We start from the raw sequence: 25,799 nt of genomic DNA, 5'->3' as shown, positions 1-25,799 counted from the left end.
AGTTAGATTGCAGATGAAAGAAATATGGTTTCACTGCAACATGCACACAGTAATCCGCTTATACAATGGTTACAGATTGAGCTCAACTGGTTTGAATATTTCATCAACAGTGAACTCTTTCTCCCCCCTCCAATAACCTCAGTGTGAAGCACACAATTACAACTCCACTGGACTGCTTATGATTTCACAAAATACAGTGGGTGTACTATGCAACAAAAAGGCAAAAGTATGTCTAGAACGGAGGGCAAGAATTTCTCCCCCAAGGCGACTGGGTCAGCAAGTTTCATGACATCATGAGCCCAGCACACTGGAATCATGCACCATATTTAAACAATACAGCCATTTGAAAGCAGATTTCAGAGGAGCTCTGTTTATTCTGTTCCTTGTACAATGAACACTACCGCAAGACGTTACAGGAATGGAAGATCAGTCCGCAACCTAAATTTCCCCTCCCTCACTGTAGGTGCAAAAAGGTCATCTGTGGTGGCATAGGCATCATTCTTGTGCAGGGATGTTTCTCTGCCTCCTAAGTGAGGTAGAGTTCCACGGATGCCAGGCATCCTCCACTACTTCACCTAAGTGACCATTCTTCATGTGTGAGCCAAGACAGCAAGCATCGGAAGGAAGGCTATTCAGCTATGGGGCACATCACTGCCAATCTAACACTGTCCTTTGTGACATTCTCACTTCTTCCCTTCCAGTCACTGGATAATGGCGAGGAGAAAGATTCCATCTGATTCTACTGTCCCTAACCTAACACTGAGGCCAATGGTGGCACTCAAAATCCTTCACATCTTGGATTTCTGGTATGTTTACAGATTTTAGATCACAATCTCCATATTGAATTATCCATCAGTAAAACTGTACTTGAACACCACAATTCACAGAGCTAATCTATTCAACAAAAAAAAAAAAATCAGGTAATATGGTACTACACTCATGGAATGATAGGAAAAACTAGATACACTTCCTCTCTCTCCTGTTAATACAAAATGATCCTTCAACTTAGTAATTTAGAGTGGGGCTAAATGAACATCTCTAATCACCTCACCTGTACCAAGCAAGGATTTTTACAGCGTGACTCAAGCCACAAATCATTCTGGTGTGCTCAAGAAGGAACTGTGTGCAGAGCCTTGCTGGGTCATCCAGTGCCCTTGGACAGGTAAGACTGCTTGGGGCAGTAGAGCTTTGTCCAAAACTAGGGGCTATAAATAAGATAGTCACTAATAAATCCAATAAGAAATTCAGGAGAACCTTCTTAACTCAGAGTGGAGTTCGCTACCACATGGAGCAGTTGAGGCAAACAACATAGATGCATTTAAGGGGCAGCTAGACAAGTACACGAGGGGGAAAGGAATAGAAGGATATGCTAATCGGGTTACATGAAGTAAGATGGGAGGGAGGTTCATGTGGAGCATAAACACCAGTAAAGACCGGTTGGGCCAAAAAGCCCGTTTCTGTGCTGTAGACTCTATGTAATTTTCTTTAAAGATAGCTGAAGCTAGTACTGCAGAGTTTTAAAAAAATGCATCAATGTGGGTGGCGCATCAGCCACAAAGTGGTTCACCCGTGTACAGCAAGTTCCCAAGCAAAGGATTGACGCTTCCAGAGAGGAAAAGGCAATAACGGCATAGGGCTAGGAGCAGCTCACCAGTCTATCCAGTATGCTGTCGAATGGGGACAGTAGAGAAGGAAATGGTGGGGGTGGGGGGTGGGGAAGCACCCAATGGCCTTTCAGTGAAATAATAAATGAAAACAAAAACCAAATGGAAGATATTGAAGTGATATCAGATTAAAAATGTTAAACCTAATATTTAATAAGAAATGGTTCAGTGGATATGAGACAATGGTTTGAATATTTCTTCACGCTCCCATCCTCCCCGCAAGCTATCACACCAAAGTCATGCATCACATCATGTCCTACCCTCACTGCCCCAAGGCAAAACCTGATGAGATTGATCACACAGGCATCAGGGTAGGGAGAGAGGCTGGGAGATCATCTGAGTGCTAATGTTAGTGATCAAAAGCACTGAAATATTTCTTTGAGAACATAGGACTCCAAATAGACATCTTTGTATTTCACTCCAGGCAATCTGGCAAAAATTCACGAGATGAAAAGATGCTTTTCCTCCTCCCTTTCTACATTTAAGTAGATTGTGCATTTAATGGAACTTTCACTGGAGCCTTTAACAACTGTCTGTGCTCGATTGCCATCCATTACGATTCACAATGCTTCCAAGTAGAAATAATGGGCTTTGCTCAGGTGAGTCACAGTTGAGTCAAAAGAAGCCCCTGCCCAGCAAAGAAAAAAATTCAACAACAAAGAAACAGCCACATTGGTGAGCAAACAGAAGCCTTTTCAGGAGTTATTATTCACAACCTTCAAAACATCCTTCTATTCCTTTCTCCCTCGTGTATTTATCTAGCTTCCCTTAAACACATCTATACTATTCATCACAACCACTTCCCACATATACATTCCTAAAAGCAACTTCCCTATCCTGACAACACCTTTGTGGATTTATGACACTGTTGGGATTAGACAGCTGGACTGGTTCACAATATGGGGTGCTGTGGTAAAAAGAGATCCACATGTAGTTGGCTGTATCATTATACAGTGTAAAAGTGTCTTAAGTAGATTCGCAAACCTCTTCAAAGACGACTGATACCGAGATCACTCATCACATTAAGCATCTAAAGCCACAAGCAACAGTGCAATTCACTCTATATTCAAACGGTTAAGAAGTCAGCTGTCTATAAAGATGGGATTTGCATTGTCTGCATGCTTCTCAAAGTTTGTTCCCTGTAGAACTTCCAAAGTTTAAGATCATGTGAAAGATACACAACCACAGAACATGTCAATTTTTACGAATTGGGAAACTGACTAGTCTGCAAAAAAAAAAATCCCATGTCCTTCGAGCATTCATGATTAACAAGCTGTGTGATAACTGGGATCAATCTTTTCCTCTCCCTCTTAATCTGGAAGCAGTGCTTGAATGTCCACCTCAATGGGTATTCACACCAGATTTTCTCCAGATAAAAGTTTAATTTGAGATTTTATGACTTCCTGGCAAGTGGGAGGGAAGAATAAAGGCAACAGTGGGGGATGGAGGGTTGTCAACTAGCGAGAGTCCCACTTCGGATTACATTTCAACACCTCCATATTGCCAGACCATAAAACGAAGCTGACAAACACCCTTTCGCTCTTGCCCAGAATGTACAGCCTGAGGAAGGAAGAAGGAGATACAAAGAGGATTTTTTTAAAAAGGGAGTGCATCTTTGATGTGTTTCTCAGTTTAACCATTATCTTATCACAGAGCTGCACTAACTTTAGAATCTGTTACCATTTCTGCGAAGATGCAGCCAAGACTCCAAATATCTACTGCAGTTGAGTAATATTTACACCCCAAGAGGATCTCAGGGGCTCGATACCACAGAGTGACAACCTGCAACAAAAAAAAAGGATTTCAAACTCATTATATTCCTCCTGCTTTTCCAGACAGATCTTTGGACATTTGAGTCCATAAGCAAAAATAATTTTGGGGGAATTCAAAGGCCACCAGCAAATGGGTCTTGAACAGAAAAGTACACATAGTTATTAAACTGTGATGCTGAGCAGCAGAAGGAGTTTCACTAACAGTTCTGTTAGTAACCATGCCTGGAGGTAGTAGCTCAAGAAGCTCCAGCCTCTGGTTGCCCATTAAAGCTGGTCACCTGTAGCCCCTTCCCCAGCTCCTGGGAATTAACATTTCCCACCCAGTGATGCCCTGGAATACTTTGCTACCCATCCAAGCCACTATACCCAGTTTTGGGGATGACATACCTCATGGGTGTACGTGCGAACAGGCACACCAAAAGCTCGCGCGAGACCAAAGTCAGCCAGTTTAATCGCACCCTCGGCATTGATCAGCAGATTCTGGGGCTTCAAGTCACGGTGGAGTACCCGATGAGAGTGGCAGAATGCAAGCCCCTGCAGCAGCTGGAATAGGTAACTCTGAATGGGAGAAACACACACAATAATTAACCAGCACAACAACACATTATACCTTACATCAACCATTGTACCAGATCTAATGATAAATAGAATTAGAAAAGCAAAACATCCCATGGCTGTTAAGCCAACTTCATCTGGCATTCCTAGATTCGCGTTCAAATACTATCTTGGCCTCACCCTGCTTAGCTACCAAAATCAGGTGCGTAGAGAGTACTATGGCCATAGGGGCTTGTATTGATCATAGGGCTCAAATGTAAACACAGATTAAGATAACCTTACAGTTAAAAACGAAACAGTAATACTCGGGTGAATATTCGCAGCTGTAAAAGTAGCAGAGAAACAGCAGAAATATTGAGATTCCTCCACCTCATTCTCTAGCACAGCTGTGCTCAGGCTTGATTATCACAAAGGACAATAACAAGGCTCTCTCTCACACAAAGGATTGAAAAGGATAATGTTCCCCTGCTCCTAGAGAAGACCTTGAGAACTGATAAAACTTACATGTATTTAGTACTTTAAAAAAAAAATTAGTTTGTGGGATGTGGGCATCCCTGGCAAGGCCAGCATTTATTGCCCATTCCCTAATCGCCCTTGACAACTGAGTGGCTTGCTAGGCCATTTCAGAGGGCATGTAAGAGTCAACCACATTGCTGTGGGTCTGGAGTCACATGTAGGCCAGACCAGGTAAGGACGGCAGATTTCCTTCCCTAAAGGACATTAGTTTAGTTTACATTAGTGAACCAGATGGGTTTTTACAACAATCGACAATGGTTTCATGGCCACCATTAGACTAGCTTTTAATCCCAGATTTATTAATTGAATTCAAATTTCACCATCTGCCATGGTGGGATTCAAACCCATGTCTCCAGAGCATTAGCCTGAGCTCTGGATTAGTAGTCCAGTGACATTACTACTACGCCACTGCCTCCTCGGCAATAGAGGTATGTGGAGTTAGGGATCAGAGCAAACAGTTTTACACAGGGTGGTTGGGTCATTCAGTAATGTCAACACCAGTGCTGGATCTGCATCTGGTCCTTCTCCCGTCCAGTAAAAGATATCGCCTGCAATTTTAAGAAGGGGCCACCCTATAGTATGGGTGGCAGAGGGCTACATTAGTGAAATCACTGAAAATCTTTTGTATGTGAGCGTTGGTATGGAAAGATCTAATGAAACAAATGTATAAAACATACACACAGAAACAGAAGGAGGCCATTCAGCCCCTCTAGAATGGTTCCACCATTCAATTACATCATGGCTGATCTGTACCTGAACTCCATTTACCCACTTTAGCGCCATATTCCTAGATACCAATCACTGAAACAAAAATCTATCAACCTAATCCACAGCCTTTTGCGGGGAGTGTTCCAGATTTTCATTATCATTTGTGTGAAGTGCTTCCTGATTTCACTCCTGAATGGCCGAGCTCTAATTTTCAGGATATGCCCCCCTGGTTCTGGACTTCCCCACCAGAGGAAATGACACATAGAACCTGAACTTTGAAATCTTGTCTGAGTCACATGGGCATGGAGCTAAAACTCCAGATTGTGTGTGGGCTGAAAGATCACAAGCTGGAACAAAATTGCAAGCAGCACTATAGGCTGTGCCTTGAGATTGGACAAAATAAAACTGGGTTAGAAATCCCTATAAAAAAGGTGAGGGATTGTCATTAAAACATTACATACATAGATTAAATAAAAAAATGAAACCAGCTTTCTTTTATAAGTAACACTGATATTACTTGCCCCACACATGGGGCTGAATTTAACTGCAGCCCACCCGTGCGAGCCACATGTCGTGGAGCCGCCGCAACTTTCCATGCGGTGATTCATTTAAGTAGACGGGGCAAGCCCCCGCCCTCCCCAATCACATGGAGAGGGCTGGCTGTCCATCCCCAGCAATGGCGTCAGCTGCCTGTGTGCAGGCGCCAACACCATTTTTAAAGGGCTTTGAACCCTACCGGTAAACTTAAATATCTAAAGATAAAGTAAATGAAAATAAATGAAGACATTTAGAGTCGTACAGCATAGAAACAGGCCCTTCGGCCCACCACGTCCATGCCGAAAATAGCGATTCCCATACCGGGAGTCTTCTGCCCCTCCCCCATAACAATTAAATTACATGCCCTCTCCCCACAAAACACTTACTTTGTCCATCTGACCTTTACCCACCCCTGCCAAACTGCATAAACTTTAACCTCAAACCCTTCCCACCATCCCCTAAATCAACGATGTTACTTTGACCCCGTTTTCCCTCCACCTCCCGCACTGACAAACTTACCTGCTCCCCCCTCCCCACCAGTGCGGTGCCTTGTTTCCCCGTACGGGGATCCGAAGGCACGGGAGTGCTGGCTACCGGGCCAAAGATCGCAGCAGGACATCATTAATTTTAATTTATTTAAATATTCAAATGGGGGTCCCGTCACCGAACGGCAGTGGGGAGGCACCATGAGGCCTCGCCACCGCCAACATCAGGCCAGACCTTCCCGGCATCAGGGTGTGCGTAGTTCTCTCCCAGCAGCATCTTCAGGCCCCCGCACGCACCCCCCGCAACGGACCCAGACGCCTGGGAGAGAACAAAATCCACCCTATGCAGTCAGAGGATTTGCTGAGTTAAACATTCCACCATCAATGGGAGGTTTTAGCACGTGTTACAAGTGGTACCTGGAGGCTTTTCCTGGAGGTGGGCATCAGGAGATATGGGAACACTTCCTGTAGAGGATTAGCACCATACTCCCCTCCTAAACACCAAGAGTGACCATGTGCTGCCTCAACAGAACGTATAACACGTCTTCTGACTCATCCTTCCTTCACCGGTCAAACCTCTTGCCAAGGATGGTTCCTCGCCTCGGTCAATGAAGAATACCAACCCGGTGTGCAGAACTGCATCGGACCCTCAACATACACATCTGCAAATGCCATGCAATTTGTAATATAGGATGCAGTCTCTGTTGTACCATAAACTGAAGAATTGCATAAAAATTGCGCTATCCAGACTAGCAAATAATTTTGGAAACCAGGATCCACTGTCGGAGTTTTTTTGCTGTCTTTTGGATGAGACATTCAGGTGAACACAAGAGATCCTGTGCCAACACCTATCCCTCAACTAACACCATCAAAAACAGATCAAATGGTCATTTATCTCATTGCTGTTTGTGGGTCCATGCTGTGCGCAAATAGGCTGCCATGTTTGTCTGCATGACAAAGCTTCAAAAAGTGGTCTATTGGTTGCAGAAGAACTTTGGATATCCTAAAAATGTGAAATGTAAGAGTACAGCTTCCCACCAATTGCAGAATTAATCCTATGCACCTGCCAAAGATCATTTGAGGAATAGATGTTCGGTATTTTAATGTGGTGGAGAATCCTTTTTAAGAAGTTGTCTAATGTGCCATAAAAGTTAATGAAAGTCTACGCTTTTGTGCATTAAACAGTTTAATTTGCACCACAGATACAGCCACCATGTTTGCTGGCAAAGTAATATATTAAGCCGCCATACAGCAAAGCACACACTGGGGAATATATCAACCACAATGCATCCCCCAAGCAGTTGACCTGCTCTTGATCTGTTCCATTTTAACTTCGTCCTATGAAACCCACGTGATTTTACCTTGACGAGTGGCAATGGGATCCCATTGACCGAGGAGCCGTCCATGAATTTCTTCAAATCCTGATGCAGGAACTCAAAGACCAGATACAGTTTACTCTCCGTGTGAATGACATCAAGTAACCTGAAGGAGGGGTGGGGAAGGGGAAAAGAGGAATACTAGTAATCCAGCCATGGGTTCCAATGTAATTCCCAACTCTCTTCTCCAGAAAGACCTTAGTTTCACCCACTGTATGGTCACAAAGTACAGAGACTTGCAGGAACCACAACAGATTAAATCATTTGGCAAATCTCATGGTTTATTTTAGTTTTGCAAACAGAAAAATGTAAAATTGGTCAGGTGATTTTTTTTTTTGTTTATTTATGTTCCTGTGTAGAGCCTTGGAATATTTTATTCTGTTAAAAAGTGCTATAAAATGCAAGCTGTTGTTGTAATGACACTCTTATGTAATTCCAGAGGAGACATTCAACTACATCCTTTATAGATCAGTCTCTTGTCACGCTCCCCTAGCCCAGGCCAGGCTGATGAGATTAAAGGCTTCTCAGTTAGGTGTAAAAGGTCCTTTATGAAATCTGTTCCATTGCACACTGGTGAGAGCTCCAACCGTGGCCAAAGTGCGAGAACAGAGCAGGTCCAGATTTATACTTGCTTTGCTGAACACCTCGCTCCAGTCCACAAACATGACCTGGAGCTTCCAGTCGCTTGTCATCAGAATTCTCTGTCCTTGGCCCCCTACACTGTTTTAATGAAGCTGAACTGAAACTCGAGGAACAGCCCCTCGTCTTTCAATTAAACATTTTACAACCTTCTAGACTCACGGAGTTCAACAATTTCGGATCATAACCACTGCTCCAATTTTCTAGTGATGTTTCAGCTGTTATCGTTCACACCTCCTCTAGACCATCTTTTGTTTCCTTACTTGTTCTAATACTGCCCACTTTTGCCTTCCCCATCATCCCTTTTGTCATTTAATCTCCCCTGCCTTCGACCTTATCACAGGTCTTCCCTTTTGTTCTTTCCGCCCCTCCCCGCCTCTGTACTTGCTTAAAACCTGTTACTTCTCTAACCTTTCCCAATTCTGACGATCGGTCATTGACCTGAGACGTGAACTCGGTTTCTCTTTCCACAGATGCTGTCAGACCTGCTGATTACTTCATTCGCCCAGTCACAAAAACAGGATTTTTGTCACGTAGCGGGCGGCACAGTGGCGCAGTGGTTAGCACCGCAGCCTCACAGCTCCAGCGACCCGGGTTCAATTCTGGGTACTGCCTGTGTGGAGTTTGCAAGTTCTCCCTGTGTCTGCGTGGGTTTCCTCCGGGTGCTCCGGTTTCCTCCCACATGCCAAAGACTTGCAGGTTGATAGGTTAATTGGCCATTATAAACTGCCCCTAGTATAGGTAGGTGGTAGGGAAATATAGGGACAGGTGGGGATGTGGTAGGAATATGGGATTAGTGTAGGATTAGTATAAATGGGTGGTTGATGGTCGGCACAGACTCGGTGGGCCGAAGGGCCTGTTTCAGTGCTGTATCTCTAAACTAAACTAAAGTTACAATTTTATAGACCTGCATTTGCTACCTGGTGCACAAACTGCAGTCTATGTGGAAAAGTTTTTTAAAAAAAATTTACTCAAATTTGTTTCCCCACAATAATTAACCACTAATCACCTGTGAACTCTCCTGAGCTGGGAGGAAGCAGTGCACCTGCCAATAAACTTCTAACAGCAGCTTTACAAAAGAATTCAATGACAGTTTCACAGAGCCAAATGCAGCAAGTCTCTTCCCTACTACTTCAGCAATTGATTTAAAGAGGCAAGTTGGGGCCATAAAGGAAACATGTAAAACATTGTAAAGGCCTCCCTTTAAACACTATTTAAAACGGGTCTCCTACCTTACAGGAATGCTTGGGTGCTTACAGATATTCCCCCAGTTGCCATTTCAGATCTCAAAACTTGTCACAGACCTGCTCACTTATTATATTGAGCAGTTACACATCACTGGGCACTGACTCGTGTTCAGTTCCAATTGGAGGTGCTGACCAGGAGATATCCAAGGCTAGGGGATTCAGTACCAGGCACAGCCACTCGCCAATAGAACGCAGAGCTGAGCAGCTTTGCTGCAAGTCTACAAACTGAAATGACAGGTCTTAAATTAAGCCATGGGGATTATATTAAACAGCTATATATCTGCGTAGATGAGGTTTCCCCTAACCCATAATTTCAGCCAACAGATCCTTCAAACAGCAGCTGATCCAAATTTCAATTAGAATCCCACAGAAGCTCAAAATAACATAAATCGAGTCCTGGCTGCTTTATTTGACCAACAGGTAATTCTGTTTTCCAGTTGCAGAATGCTACAAGGATTTATTACTTAATACCAATGGAAACACAATTCAAGGCAGAATCCATAAACGGGGTCTTCAACAAGTCACCACAGATCCCCAGAAAATGGGAGGTTGGACTTTAATGTGTGGGCTACACAAGGACACAGCTGAGGAATTGGAGATTGGTGGAGGAGAGTTCAGGACACCCATAAGAGTGGGATCAAGACAGGTAAGCGAACTGCAGCATCATCCTCACCACAAATGACTTGTGTATTAACACCATCCCACCCCTGACTACCTGTCACGTTATACATGAAGTATAAGTAAGCTCTATTGTTACAGTGACGTGCCATCCCCCAACCATTTCAAAATCCTTATTTACAAATCCATCCTTTGCCTCACCCCACATACCAATCTAAGGGGCTGGGTGAGTGAAAAATCAATGAGGGCAAAAACAACCCTACACTGCTCTCACAGTCGACTAGTCTCTTGCAGGGATATATCTGATTGTGTGTGTAAGCCACAGGGGAGAATTTACTCCTTTTTAAACTGGGCTGCTTAAATTGGTGGCATACTGATGAGGTGTTCCCAATGAACAGTATGGATACAGTGTGTCCACCTGTGCGAAAGCACGTTCCAGCCCTGCTTCAGATCAACTGTACAGAATACAACCAAACAAATTGAAAGCCACAGGTCTCTTAGAAACAGAGCTTTAGCATTAAATTTAACATTGTTTTAAGAGTCCTAGAAATGGGCAAAAGTGAGATATATGCAATGGGTTACGAGAAACACAATTCTGAGCTCCCGATTACTTGGCTTCACTGCTCAAATAGTGAATACTTGAATCAATTCTCATCCATGTTTTCAAATCCCTCCATGGCCTCAACTTCTCCAGCCCTACAACCCTCCGAGATCTCTGCACTCTAATTCTGGCCTCTTGCACATCCCGATTTTCATTGCTTCACCATTGTCAGTGCCTTCAACTGCCTAGACCCCAAGTTCTGGAATTCCCTCTTCGAAACGCCTCCATCCCTTGTTTAAGACGCTGTTTAAAACCTCTCTCTAATATTTCCTTATATGACTCAATGCCAAATTTTATTTTGTAATGCACTTGTAAAGTGGTTGTTTTATACATGCAACTTGTTATTAATAAGCAGCATTAGAACAGTCCGGTATAGGTTCGCAATTTCACCACCGCTCACCCAGTTACCTGGCTGGTGTTGCAGTGCAGTGGATGGGCTGGTGCAGCACATAGGGCAGTGTGAAGAAAAGGGCATTTTCACAACTATGAGGGTGGTGTGGGTAAAACTTCCACCATCACTTCAGTTAGCTGAATGAAACTAAGAGTCCCCCTTTAATTTAATAAAATTTAATGGCAAATGGCTAGGGGCAATAATCTTTCAGTCAAAGGGCCTCTCCCAACGTCAAGTAAGGTTATATGGTTGCAAGCACCTGGCTGTTGGTTGATTGCTGGTGAATTTGGGTGGTTGCTCCAGGTCTTGGTTTCCCATTTTGCTGCTGCTCTCCATCTTCTATCGAGGACCACAAGTGCTATTCTCTAAACTTGAGGGTTTTTTTAAAATCTAAAAATTGTTGTTGCACTTTTGTGACGTAAACATGTGTAAACCACATGGTAACATGTCACAGAATCTACATTCATTCACCATAGAATTTTTTTAAAAATTCATTCTTGGGATGTGAGCATCACTGGCTAGGCCAGCATTTATTGCCTAACCCTAATTGCCCTCGAGAAGGTGGTGGTGGTGAGCTGCCTTCTTGAACCGCTGCAGTCCTTGGGGTGTAGATACACCCATAGTGCTGTTAGGAAGGGAGTTCCAGGATTTTGACCCAGTGACAGAGAAGGAACAGCAATATAGCTCCAGGTCAGGATGGTGTGTGACTTGGAGGGGAACTTACAGGTGGTGGTGTTCCCATGCATCTGCTGCCACCGTCCTTCTAGGTGGCAGAGGTCGCAGGTTTGGAAGGTGCTGTCGAAGGAGCCTTGGCAAGTTGCTGCAGTGCATCTTGTAGATGGTACACACTGCTGCCACTGTGTACCGGTAGTGGAGGGAGTGAATGTTTAAGGTGGTGGATGCCAATCAAGTGGTCTGCTTTGTCCTGGATGGTGTTGAGCTTCTTGAATGTGGTTGAAACTGCACTCATCCAGGCAAGTGGAGAGTATTCCATCACACTCCTGACTTGTTGCTTTTAGATGGTGGACAGGCTTTGGATGAGTCAGAAGGTGAGTTACTCGCCGCAGAATTCCCAGCCTCTGACTTGCTCTTGTAATCATACTATTTTTATGGCTGGACCAGTTAAGTTTCTGGTCAATGGTGACCCCAAGGATGTTGATGGTGGGGGATTCAGCGATGGTAATGCCATTGAATGTCAAAGGGAGATGGTTAGATTCTCTCTTGTTGGAGATAGTCATTGCCTGGCACATGTGTGAAGTGAATGTTATTTCCACCTATCAGCCCAAACCTAAACGTTGTCCAGGTCTTTGTGCCTGCATGCAGGCACAAACTGCTTCAGTATCTGAAGAGTTTCAAATGGAACTGAACACTGTGCAATCATCAGCATACATACCCACTTCTAATCTCATGATAGTAGGAAGATCATTGATGAACCAGTTGGGTTGGGCCTAGGACACTACCCTGAGAAACTCCTGCAGCGATATCCTGGGGCTGAGATGATCGGCCTCCAACTACAACCAGCTTTCTTTGTGCCATGTATGAATCCAACCAGTGACAGGGCTGGTCACAGAAATTGACCTTGAGGCAGGGCAGAATTCCAGGGACCTGCCGACAGTATGATCTTCCTTTGCCCAAATATTCATCTCATTACTGCCAGTACAATCTTTGCGCAAGTTTTCAGCTCATTGCCGCCAGGATGATCTTACTGTACACAAATTTTAGTTTGCTGCCACTAGTATGATCTTTGCGCAAATATTCAGTTCATTGGTGCCACTACGATCTTACTTTGCGCAATATTTATCTCAGTGCTATTAGTATGATCTTACTGTGTACAAAATGGCTGCCTCATTTCCCAGCAGAATGAACTACTTTGAAATGCAGTGATTGCTGAGTGTGAAGTGCTTTTAGAAGCTTGAGAGAATTCATAAAAAGTGCTAGAAGAATGTAAAGGCTTTCTTTGTAGGAAATGTTTCCTTGAACTCATGATATACCACAAAAGACAGCCCTTACTTGACTATGTTGGGATGGCCGAGTTCCTTGAGAAGTGAAATTTCTCGTATTGCTGTACTTGGCACCCCCTCGGTTTCCCTGAAAGACAGCATGCATAAGCGATCGTTAGTAAGACGATAATGATTCACTGCAAAGCATAACTATAGAGAGAAGAAAAAAACATCAATTTTCTTCACATGCCAAATAAATGGATCCTGTCAGTCGTTAATTAGACAACATCACACCCCTTTCTGCAAAGGTCTGAAGCCTCAATACTCTCACCCTATTGCCTAAAAGAGGTGGAGTTACAACACTTAGGGTGACCTGCTAATTCGGTTAAGTGAAACTTTAGCAAAGGCATTGAGTGTGTGGGGCTACACGTCACCCGCACACTCATGCGTCTTGCATTTGCTCAGTGTTTGTCACCAAAAGGTCGAAAATACAAGCAAAATACTGCAGATGCTGGAAATTGGAAATAAAAACAGAAAGTGCTGGAAATACTCAGCAGGTCTGGCTGCATCTGTGGAGAGAGAAACAGAGTTAACGTTCCAGGTCAATGGCCTTTCATTAGAACACGGTCATCAACCTGAAATGTTAATTCTGTTTCTCTCTCCACAGATGTAGCCAGACCTGCTGAGTATTTCCAGCACTTTCTGTAGAAAATACCGGACTGGCAAATTAGGACTGAGGAATCAAAATAAATTCACTTATACATGGGGCACATGTTGACAAAGTGGTCAAAATATCATCACAGAACTGAAAGAGGCCGTGTCAAGTTTCTATTCTGCGAACTACGCACGACAACATTGCAGATAAAGGACCTGGTATGCAAACTCTCTGATGAAACAGACACTCTTTTTTAGGGATATATAGCGAAGAACAGCAGACACTCCAGTTACATGAGTGGCAAAACCATAACAACGAGTGGAAGAACACAGATATTGCACTGTAATAATAGAGGGGCACTGTGAATAATGTTAAACATGATGTGATTCAAGTTACTGAGGCTGTGTGTTGCACCTCCAATGTCCTGGCTGAGATTAGCTCAGCAGAGGCCAGGAACAAAGCCTGGGACATGGGTACTCAACATTGTTCAGTACATGTGTCCAAACAGTTCACTTTCATGGTTTAGAACTCCAAGGCATGTAATGAAAGGACTTCCTTCCATGTGCAAGATCCAGGACAAAGTAACGGGGTGGATTTGTAACAAAAAGGAGAAACAGCTGGATGGAGTGAGGGCTCCAGCACTGACTACTCTAGAGGGGAAGTCAGTCTTACAGTGGACATATCTCTTTGCCAGAGCCCCTGGGTTAAGCAGTTGGTAATCAGTAAACCTGGTACACTGCACTGGATTTGGACATTAACATAAGAACATATGCCCACTCACTCAACCTATCTATATCCTCTTGTAGATTCCTTATGTCCTCATCACAACATGTCCTCCCACCTATTTTTGTATCGTCAGCAAATTTGGATATATTATACTCTGCCCCCTCCTCCAAGTCATTAATATAGATAGTAAATAATTGAGGCCCGAGGACTGATCCTTGTGACACTCCACTAGTTACGGCTTTCCAACCCGAAAAAGATCCATTAATCCCGACTTTCTGTCTTCTGTGAGTTAACCAATCCTCAATCCATGCTAATACATTACCACCAATACTGTGAGCTCTGATCTTGTGCAATAATCTTTTATGTGGCATCTTATCGAACGCCTTCTGGAAATCTAAATACACTACATCTACCGGTTCCCCTTTATCAACTCTACTTGTTAGATCCTCAAAGAACTCTAGCAAATTTATCAAACATGATTTCCCTTTCACTGTGGGCGGCACAGTGGCGCAGTGGTTAGCACCGCAGCCTCACAGCTCCAGTGACCCGGGTTCAATTCTGGGTACTGCCTGGAGTTTGCAAGTTCTCCCTGTGTCTGCGTGGGTTTCCTCCGGGTGCTCCGGTTTCCTCCCACATGCCAAAGACTTGCAGGTGGATAGGTAAATTGGCCATTATAAATTGCCCCTAGTATAGGTAGGGAAATATAGGGACAGGTGGGGATGTGGTAGGAATATGAGATTAGTGTAGCATTAGTATAAATGGGTGGTTGATGGTCGGCACAGACTCGGTGGGCCGAAGGGCCCGTTTCAGTGCTGTATCTCAAACTAAAAAAACTAAAAACCACGTTGACTGTGTTTGATTGCGTTAAGCTTTTCTAAATGTCCTGCTATTTCTTCCTTAATAACGGACTCTAGCATTTTCCCAACGACTGATGTTCGGCTGACTGGCCTATAGCTTCCTGCCTTTTGTCTCCCTCCCTTCTTGAACAGGGGCATCACATTAGTGGTTTTCCAATCCACTGGGACCCTCCCGGAATCCAGTGCATTCTGGAATATTTCGACCAATGCCTCCACTATCTCTGCAGCCACTTCCTTTAAAACCCTTGGATGTAAGCCATCAGGTCCTGGCCACTTGTCTACCTTTAGTTCCATTAGTGTGTCAAATAATTTGTCCCTTGTGATAGAGACTGTTACAAGATCTTTCCTCCCATTAGCTCCTTACTTATCTGATATCTGTGGGATGTTTATAGCGTCCTCCACCGTGAGGACCGATGCAAAATATTGGTTTAAATTATCTGTCATTTCCCTGTTCCCCGTTATCAATTCTCCAGTCGCATCCTCCAAGGGTCCCACACTCACTTTAGCTACTCTCTTTTTATATACCCGTAGAAGCTCTTGCTGTTTGTTTTTATATTTCTTGCCAATTTAATTTCATAATCAATTTTCTGCCTTTATTAGCTTTTTGGCCATCCACTGCTGGTTCCTAAAAAATTCCCAATCCTCAGCCCTACCACTAGTTTTCGCTGCTTTGTATGCCTTAGTTTTTGATTGGATACTCTCCTTGACCACCTTTGTTAACCACGGGTGGTTCATCCTCCTCATCGAGTGCTTTTTTAAATGGGATAAATTTTTGCTGAGCGTTATGAAATATCTGCTTAAATATCTGTCACTGCTCATCCACTGACCTTCCCCTTAGTCTATTTTCCCAGCCCGCTTTAGACAACTCTTTCTTCATATCTCTGTAATTGCCCTTGTTTAAGTTCAGGACACTGGTTTGAGACCAGAGTTGCTCGCCCTCAAACTGAATTTGAAATTCTACCATGTTGTGATCGCTAGCCCTGAGACGATCCTTAACTACAATAGCTCTTATTAATCCTACCTCATTACACATTACTAGATCTAGGTAGATCAAGGTAGCATGGATCAATGGGTGAAAAATTTAGCTCACAGTTCCATGTAAACAATCGTTCACAAACTATACCAACCCTTGCAACAACTTGCATTTATATAGCATATTTAACATGATAAAATGTCTTAGGGTACTTCACAGGATCGTTGTCAGATAAAATTTGACACCAAGCCACATAAGGAGAGATTAGGACAGGTGACCAAAAGCTTGGTCAAAGATGTAGATTTTAAAAGGAGCATTAAAGGACGGGAGAGGTAGAGGGGCAGACAGGTTTAGGGAGGAAATTCCAGACCTTCCATAACTAGTTAACCTATTTTTTATGGCATTTGTTGAGAGAGGAATATTGAGCAAGACACCAGGAGAACTCCTTGCTCTTCTTCATACATTGTGGTGGGATCTTTTACGTAAACCTGGGCAGGCAGACTGGGATTTGGTTTAATGTCTCATCTGCAAGACAGCATCGAGTCAGGGTAATTGTATGCATAATGGACTTCCGCTAGGGGTAGTGGAGGCAAAAATCCTGGAACCATTTAAGTGGTTACAATGACCAGGTTTCCTTCTGGGAGTGAAATAGCATTCCTGACCCATATCTACCTTGCAGTCTAGAGAGCTAGTGTCAGACTATTCCACTGTGGGGGCACATGACAGCTATCCTCACCTGACATCCACATGGACCACTCTCCACCAGGAAATCGCCAACTACTCATCAGGAGTAAGAAGCCTGGCTAACATTTCCCCTTGTTTCCCCAAGGTTTCTCAGGACAATCTTAGTACCCCTTCGTATCACCATAGCAGAGAACAACTAACTCAGCCGAGAGAATGAAGATCCAAGATCTTCCAAGTCCAGACCACACCAGGCCAATACACTTATGCATTGAGTCATCACAGGAGCCAGAAAAATGATTCTAAGGCATTAATGAAATCAGGGTGCAGGGAACATTAATGGAGTACTTGTCATGACATCATGCGGAAACTGGATTGGATGACTGCCTCATCCCATATTTGGAATTAACCATTATTCTTCGTGTCCTTATTTCCTCAGTTGTGTGGTATGCAGTGGACAGGACCAGTAACATATCACTTTACGAGGCCGGTCGCTACAGTTAACGTGGTCTACATTCAAGGAATTTACAGAATTAGGGCAGAAAACGTGTACAGAATCCAATATTTTTTAAAAAACGTTTAACTCCTTCCCCCCGAAAAAAGTTTACACCGAACGATAGCAATGGCTCAACCAACACGAACAAAACACAAAAGCGGTTACATCCTGTTGGATCTTTTGTGTCTGCGCTGAGACCTGTATATCCTGGCCTTAATGATCAATCTACCGGCCGCTCACAAGCCTTCAAAGGGATCTCATCACTCACGTGTCGAGTCGAATTTTCTTCAGGGCCACCACTTCTCCCGTGTCTTTGTTTTTGGCTTTATAAACCACACCGTACGTCCCTTCCCCGATTTTCTCGACTTTCTGGAAACTGTCCATCCTCTCAGTTTCCCCCTTCTTCTCCAATTAGTCCCTAACGAGATGATCGGTGACTAAATCCTTGTGATCTAGAGCAGCGAGTTACTTTCAACCGGGGATTGAAATTGACAAATATCGTAACAATGTAACAGTTAGCACCGCGCCATTACACTGCCTTTCCCGCGCTCTTTCAGTTCCACCCACATCCCACGCCATTGGTCCAGGAAGTTTTGGATGTAAGCGTCATCAAACGAATTGTTCTATTAAAGGACCCTTGCCTATTTTTCAGCGATTGGAAACGCTGATGGACTCCACAATTGTCTTTTTAAACAAATAAATTACCGACATTCACTTTTAATTTAGCCAGGCTGTCCCTTATTTATGAGTGATGCCCGCCTTCTTGCCCCAAAGCCATCATTTCAGCCTATGATAATAGGATCAACTAAAGCAAGGATCATACACATAACTAGGGCACAAATTGGATATCAGTTCTAAAGGTCATTGACCTGAAACGTTAATTCCGTTTTTCTCTCCACAAAAACTGCCTGACTTGCTGAGTATTTCCAACATTTTCTGGTTTTATTTCAGATTTCCAGCATCTGCAGTATTTTGCTTTTGTGTCAGCTCTAAAAGGTTGTTCCTGGTTAAAACGTTTCACTCTCTTGTTAATTTCCATCCCTTCCAAGGTTGCCACCCCAAATAGCTTGCTTCATTTACTGGCAACAGTGGATGTGCAGGTGATCCTACCAAAGATCCTTTTCAGTACAGCAGTGATATCCATTCTTTTTTAGATTGGCAGGTTGGATACACACATACAAAACTAGTGAGCGTTGCATAATCACACACTAATGTAAGACCCATACAAAAAAGTGAGTTCTCTCACACACCACCTCCTTTCCTCTGTACCCTGTATTGTGGTGTGCCTTCCATATATTGGGTGCTTTCGAGGCATTTTTATTCCTGCATTTTGATGCAAAACTCTCACTTCCGAACAGGATTTTAAACTACCCTGGTTAGATATTACCAATACAAAAAAAAGTTCCAGCTCACACTATTGGTATGCTATAGGTCCCCGGGTTAGCACGCTCTATGAGAGATAGAAAGGGTATGTGGGAAGAGGAAATTTATTTTAATGAGCAACTTCAATTAACCTAATATAAATTTGGAAAGCCCAAGTGGTCTAGAGTCAAAGTGGGTAACTGTAAGGCAAGATTGCTTTGTAGCCCTGTGCATTACGGAAGCCACAAGATGTACAGTAGAATCAATGCTCAACAAGTCCAACTAATTAGAAGCAGTAATCATCAAAGCCAGTAGAATTATGCAGCCAAAACAGTGTATGCTAGTCAAAGGACATGGTCGTCATACTGTATATTGTTCTGGGCAGACTACATCTTGAATAATAAAAACAAGAAGTGCTGGAAATGCTCAGTAGGTCTGGCAGCATCTGTGGAGAGAGAAGCAGAGTTAACGTTTCAGGTCAGTGACCCTTCTTCAGAACTAGCACATATTAGAAATGTGAAAGGTTTTAAGCAAGTAAAGCGGGGGCGAGGCAAGAGATAACAAAAGAGAAGGTGTAGATAGGACAAGGTCACAGAGAATAACTGACCAGAAGGTCATGGAGCAAAGGCAAACAATATGTTAATGATGTGTTGAAAGACAAAGCATTAGTACAGATAGGGTGTTAATGGACTGAAAACTGAACAGCCACAAGCACAAACATGAAAAAAACAGTGGGTAGGCAAACTGAACAAACTAAGATAAAATAAAATAAACACACAAAAAAAGAAAAAATAACTAAAAATGAAAGTAAAATGGGGGGCTGTCATGCTCTGAAATTATTGAACTCAATATTCAGCCCGGCAGGCTATAGTGTGCCTAATCAGTAAATGAGATGCTGTTCCTCGAGCTTGCGTTGATGTTCACTGGAACACTGCAGCAATCCCAGGACAGAGATGTGAGCATGAGAGCGGGGGGAGGGGGGGGAGTGTTGAAATGGCCAGCATCCGGAAGCTCAGAGTCATGCTTTCGGACTGAGCAGAGGTATTCTGCAAAGCGATCACCCAGTCTGCGTTTGGTCTCCCCAATGTGGAGGAGACCACATTGTGAGCAGTGAATACAGTATACTAAATTGAAAAAAGTACTGTGTTTGGTTCATGAGACACAAGGGAGACATTCAGACATTGGAGGTAGTGTAGAAAAAAACCATGAAGTGGATCCCTAAGGTTGACGATCTGAATGTTGACGAAAGACTGGACTGTTTTCAACCTTGAAAAGATGCATCTGACAGGTGATCTTACGAAAGTACATAAGATGCTAAATTGCATGGAATTGTGAGACCTGGAAAATTACTTCAAATTGTGAGAGTAGGACAAGGTGTCTCAGGTTCAAATTAATAACAGGGAAATTTTAGACTGATATAATTAGGTCCTTCTTTACACAAAGTGATCAATATGTGGAATTGACTCTCAAATAGAGTAATGGAGGCAAAAATCCTGGAATCATTTAAGAACAAACTGGATATTGCAGTGGGCCATTCTGGCTGGATGGAAGAGCTAAAGTGGGCCGAAGAGCCTTCTACATCCATAATTATCTTGTGATCTCGTAAGGGAAAATGTCACTACACCTGAAACATGCTGCAATGTGATGTCACCAGACTTTGTAGTAGGGAAGGAGTAACAAGGAAAGAATTTGGACTTCTTACCCTGGATCAGATTTGAACTACACATTGTGGACACAGTCCCCTCGTAGTTATGATACTGGACTAACAGCTAATAGTCCCACCATCGCAAGTTGTGAAATTGAATTTAGTAATCTGTGGCCTGGCACCAGAACATGTCCATGAAAACTGCCAGATTGTCATAAAGACCCAATTTATCACTAACATCCTTCAGAGAAGGGAACTGGTCATCCCTACCTAGTCTGATCTCCCACTGGGCAACTAGGCATGGACTACAAATCCCGTCTTGCCAGTGCTACCCACATTCCAAATAAAAAGAAAGTTTCATCTGACATGCAGATTGAGATAAACTTGAATTTTGTCATTTTTTCTCATGGTCAGATGTTATTTACTGGAAAATCACATTATATTTTCTTGTGTTATGACACAAGAGGGTGGCGCAGTGGTTAGCACTGCAGCCTCACAGCTCCAGGGACCTGGGTTCTGCCTGTGTGGAGTTTGCAAGTTCTCCCTGTGACCATGTGAGTTTCCGCCGGGTACTCCAGTTTCCTCCCACAGCCAAAGACTTGCAGGTTGATAGGTAAATTGGCCATTGTAAATTGCCCCTAGTGTATGTAGGTGGTAGGAGAATTGTGGGGATGTGGTAGGGAATATGGGATTAAATGTAGGATTAGTATAAATGGGTGGTTGATGGTCGGCACAGACTCAGTGGGCCGAAGGGCCTGTTTCAGTGCTCTACTCTACTCTATGAGTGTTGTACATAGATTATATTACAAAGATTAAAGCTGTCATTCTTACTACCGTGTTATTTTCGCTATTTTTCTATTTTTTAAGATTTACCCATCAACATTTGACTCCAAACTCCCAGTGGGGTCGCACTCACAAGGGCAGGGAACACCTCACAGGAAATTGCTGGTGTTCCCTCCCAATGCTGCTTCCCACTTGGAGCATGGAATTAGCCATTGATTGTTTTCTTAGTGTCCTGAAGGTCCAGTTATTAAATATGCTGAGGTGCAAGTCAGGCACACTGACCAGGATGGTCCCAGGTTCGATCCTCAGTCTCTGTTAATTTAGCTCATCTCAGTAGTGGTAGCAGGAGAGCTTGTTAGAAGTGGTCTCACTCAGCATGCTAGGGAGAGAGAAGAAATATTAGCACACATGCCAACCATCAGCTTTTCAAGAATGACAACATTTCGAATGTGATAGCTCACCAGCGTTTCATAAGAAGAATCTTTGTTTTTCCCACTAGGATTAGAGGTTGTCAACCAGTCAGATCATTTGGAAGACAGGACTGGTGGCTGTCAGAACCAATCAGATCAGCCAATTATTTTAAATAAATTAATGTCTCTGCTCAAAAAAAAATCCTTGACCCTACCATCCTTGCAAACTACTGCCCCATCTCTAACCTCCCTCTCCGCTCCAATGTCCTTGAACGTGTTGTCGCCTCTCAAATCCATGTCCATCTTTCCCAGAACCCCATGTTTGAATCTCTCCAATCAGGTTTTCGCCCCAGCCACAGTACTGAAACAGCTCTTATCAAAGTAAAAGTGACATCCTATGTGGCTGTGACAAAGGTAAACTTTCCCTCTTCATCCTTCTCAACCTGTCTGCAGCCTTTGACAAGGCTGACCACACCATCCTCCTCCAACACCTCTCCACTGTCGCCCAGCTGTGTGGGGCTGCTCTCACCTTGTTTCATTCTTATCTATCTAACCATATCCAGAGTATCACTTGCAATAGCTTCTCTTTCTACTCCTGCACCAGTACCACTGATGTCCCCCAAGGATCTATCCTTGGCCCCCTCCTATTTCTCATCTACATGCTGCCCCTCGGCGACATCATCCGAAAGCACAGCTTTAGTTTTCACATGTACGTTGACCATACCCAGCTCTACCTCACCATCGCCTCTCCGACTCCTCCACTGTTGCTAAATTACCAGAATGCTTATCTGATATACAGTACTGGATGAACAGAAATTTCCTCCAATTAAATATCGGGAAGACTGAAGCCATTGTTTCTGGTTCCTGCTCCAAACTCCATTCCCTTGCTACCCGCTCATCCCTCTCCCTGGCAACAGTCTTGAGATTAAACCAGTCTGTTTGCAATCTTGATGTCACATTTCACCCCAAGATGAACTTCCGACCTCATATTCGCGCCATCACTAAGATCAACTATTTCCACCTCTATAACATTACCCAACTTCGCCCCTGTCTCAGCTCATCTGCTGCTGAAACCTTCATTCATGCCTTAGTTACCTCTAGACTTGACTATTCCAATGCACTCCTGGCTGGTCTCCCACATTCTACCCTCCGTAAACTTGGGGTCATCCAAAACTCTGCTGCCCTTATCTTAATTTGCACCAAAATCCCATTCACCTATCACCCCTGTGCTCGCTGACCTACAGTGACTCCCAGTCAAGAAATATCTTGATTTTAAAATTCTTATCCTTGTTTTCAAATCCCTCCATGGCCTGGCTCCTGCCTATCTCTGTAATGTCCTTCAGCCCCACAACCTCTGAGATATCTGCACTCCTCTAATTCTGGTCTCTTGAGCATCCCCGATTTTAATCGCTCCACCATTGGCGGCCGTGCCTTCAGTTGCCAAGGCCCTAAGCTCTGGAATTCCCTCCCTAAACCTCTCCACCTCACTTTCCTCCTTTAAGACATTCCTTAAAACCTACCCCTTTGACCAAGCTTTTGGGCATCTGACCTAATATCTTCTTATGTGGCTCAGTGTCATATTTTGTTTTATGATGCTCCTGTGAAGCGTCTTGGGACTTTTTATTACGTTAAAGGTGCTAAATAAATATAAGTTGTTGTTCAAATAATGGACAGCGAAACATCCTATGAATGTGTTAAGCACTCACTATTTTCACTAACTAACTTCTAGCCTTATATTTTTTAAGGTTTTAAAAAGAGAAAATAAATGTACAGCAAGGTTGAAAAGGTTAATGTTTGGATGTGATCTTTCATTAGAACTCCTTTCTAAGTTTTGTTTCAATTATCTTGACTCTTGACGCTCTTAAAGTTACTTAAAAATAAATCTGATCATTAACCAGTGACCTGCTGGAAAGTGTGTATGTACATCAGATAAGGACAATGCTGCTGACCTTCATCATCAAATAGCTTGCCAACATTCACACATGCAGAATGCCCACTCAGGCAAAATACCAGAGGGCAACCAGCATCTAGGGAACTGTTGCCTAGCATGAGTTAGTGCATTCAGGAGAACTACAGACTACAAACAACAACTTCATGAGTGGCTCAACAGTCTTGCATTCTTTTCACAGGCTTTAATCTTCCTGATCTGCTGCTCACTTTGTGTCAGCCAGAGTTAGATGATTAAAGCACAAGTCATACCAGATTCAAAGCAAAAATTCCTTCAGCTGGAGAGGTTCTAACTCCTGACCAACCAAAAATATTTTAAAAAGCGGTTGAGGAATGCTTGGAATCTGGGTTAACGGAGTTCTGAAAGAACATTTCAACCAGCAACTTACTGCATTTCAAAAAAGTTGAAAATTTATATATTAAAACATTAATCGGCGTCTGAGACACAGTAATAAAATTACTTATCTCCTGCACAACAAATTACATAAAGGGGATGGGTTCTACATCGGTCAATGGAAGAAAGCAGTGACAGGAGGAAAAAATAAATATAGACTCCCTTATAATTTGGTTGGTATATAGATGGCAAGTGAAAACTGAGTTTTCTTTGACTTACATTTGGAACATAGGAACAGGAGTAGGCCATTTAGCCCATCAAACCTGTTCTATCATTCAGTGAGATCATGATTGATCTGCAAGCTAATTCCATAAATCTGCCTTTTCCTCATATCCCTTAATAACTGTGATTAACAAAAAACTATCAATCTTAGATTTAAAATTAACAATTGATCTAGCATCAAATGCCTTTTGCAGATGAGAATGCCAAACTTCTGCCACCCTTTGTGTGTAGAAGTGTTTCTGAATTTTACTCCTGAAAGGTCTGACTCTAATGTTTAGACTATGCCCCCTAGACTAGGATTTGAAGGTGTTTGAATTTCTCCCCATCCCCTCCAGTGAAGCCCGATGTGGCACCAAATCAGATTTTGACATGACTATTGATGTGGAGGAAGCATTTTGATTTGGTTATTTAATTCACTTTCAGTGGCTTGGCTGAGCTCAGATTGAACCATGTCACGCTATCTGTAGTTTAAACTGCCCAGTCATGATGTGGTAATAGGTCAGGACAAGCAGGGGAGAAGGTGAGGTAAATCAAGAAGTATGGATTAGTTGATGCAGAGTTCCACACTGTTGAAGTCTTGGAAAAGAATGAGTTAGAAGCGATGATCTGAATCTAGACTTCTGAGTTGCAGAGTTCAGAAAAATACTAGCATTTATGTAGGATATTGTCGAAAGGTCTCACAGTGTTTCACACAATGAATTACTTCTGAAGTGCAGTGACTGCTATGTACGCAGAAATGGCTGACATTCTTCAACAGCAATGTCCCACAAACAGCAATGAGAGGAATGACCAATTCATTTGCTGCTAGGTTAGTCATTGTGCAAAGCTTTTTCCTATTGAGTAGCTCTGCAGTGGAACTGAACTACAGGCTGGCAACACCACAATAACTCTAATAACTAATAACGATAACCACAATCACTGGAGTTACAATTGTAGGTCCATGGGTTTGAAACCTTGTCCTGAACTCATTCAAACTCTCCATTCTCTTTGTATGGCAGACCTTGACAGTTCCAAGGGTAGACATAGTGGAACTGTGGAGAAGCAGAACAATCTTGGATGTGGGTGAAAGAAAAATGGAAAGAAAATAGGATAAGTCCAAGCGGCGAGATGTACTTTTCTGTCCAGGTGATGACAGAATAATAATTAATAGTCAACAGTGCAAACCATCTTCCATCCTGGATCAAGGAGCAAATGCAGCATTAAGCAGAGAAAGGCAAAAAAGCTATTTTTTTGTAAAAAGGGGGATCAATGCCGGTTCAGGGAGTCAAAGTCAATTTTGGGTGGTTCTGACAGAGTGAGTGTCATTGTGGGTTTGCTGTGTCATTATGATGCTGTACTCTCACAAATCACGTAACCAGAGGTGAGGAACTCCAGAGGTGAGGCGTGAGTGACTGCCCTTGACATCAAGGCAGCATTTGACTGAGTATGGCATCGAGGAGCCCTAGCAAAACTGGAGTCAATGGGAAGCAGGGGGAAAACTCTCCGCTGGTTGGAGTCATACCTAGCATAAAGGAAGATGGTTGTGGTTGCTGGAGGTCAATCATCACAGTCCCAGGACATCACTGTGGGAGTTCCTCAGGGTAGTGTCCGAGGCCCAAC

General features: G+C 43.3%; 1 protein-coding gene across 15 annotated transcripts in view; it reads right to left on the bottom strand.

Annotated features, from left to right (window-relative positions):
• The window catches only part of cdk2 (cyclin dependent kinase 2), an 87,718-nt gene that overhangs the window by 10,070 nt on the left and 51,849 nt on the right, over positions 1 to 25,799 (bottom strand). For 10 of the 15 annotated variants that reach the window (XM_068025026.1, XM_068025019.1, XM_068025030.1 and 7 more), the window contains 6 exons: positions 21,510 to 21,606; positions 17,706 to 17,905; positions 13,120 to 13,197; positions 7,599 to 7,719; positions 3,824 to 3,994; positions 3,330 to 3,446 (listed from right to left, as the gene is read on the bottom strand). In XM_068025026.1, the coding sequence (XP_067881127.1) occupies positions 3,330 to 3,446; positions 3,824 to 3,994; positions 7,599 to 7,719; positions 13,120 to 13,197; positions 17,706 to 17,821 (603 nt within the window). In that variant the 5' untranslated portion in view covers positions 17,822 to 17,905; positions 21,510 to 21,606. Of the gene's footprint in view, positions 1 to 3,329; positions 3,447 to 3,823; positions 3,995 to 7,598; positions 7,720 to 13,119; positions 13,198 to 17,705; positions 18,223 to 19,165; positions 19,245 to 21,509; positions 21,607 to 25,799 lie in introns of those variants that run through there. The other 5 variants (XM_068025033.1, XM_068025034.1, XM_068025028.1 and 2 more) reach the window with 4 other exon arrangements.

This window comes from Heterodontus francisci, chromosome X (assembly GCF_036365525.1).
Source record: "Heterodontus francisci isolate sHetFra1 chromosome X, sHetFra1.hap1, whole genome shotgun sequence".
In the NCBI taxonomy this organism is placed as follows: domain Eukaryota; kingdom Metazoa; phylum Chordata; class Chondrichthyes; order Heterodontiformes; family Heterodontidae; genus Heterodontus; species Heterodontus francisci.
Note: the sequence above shows the minus strand (reverse complement) of the source record. Positions and strands in the feature narration are given on the sequence as shown.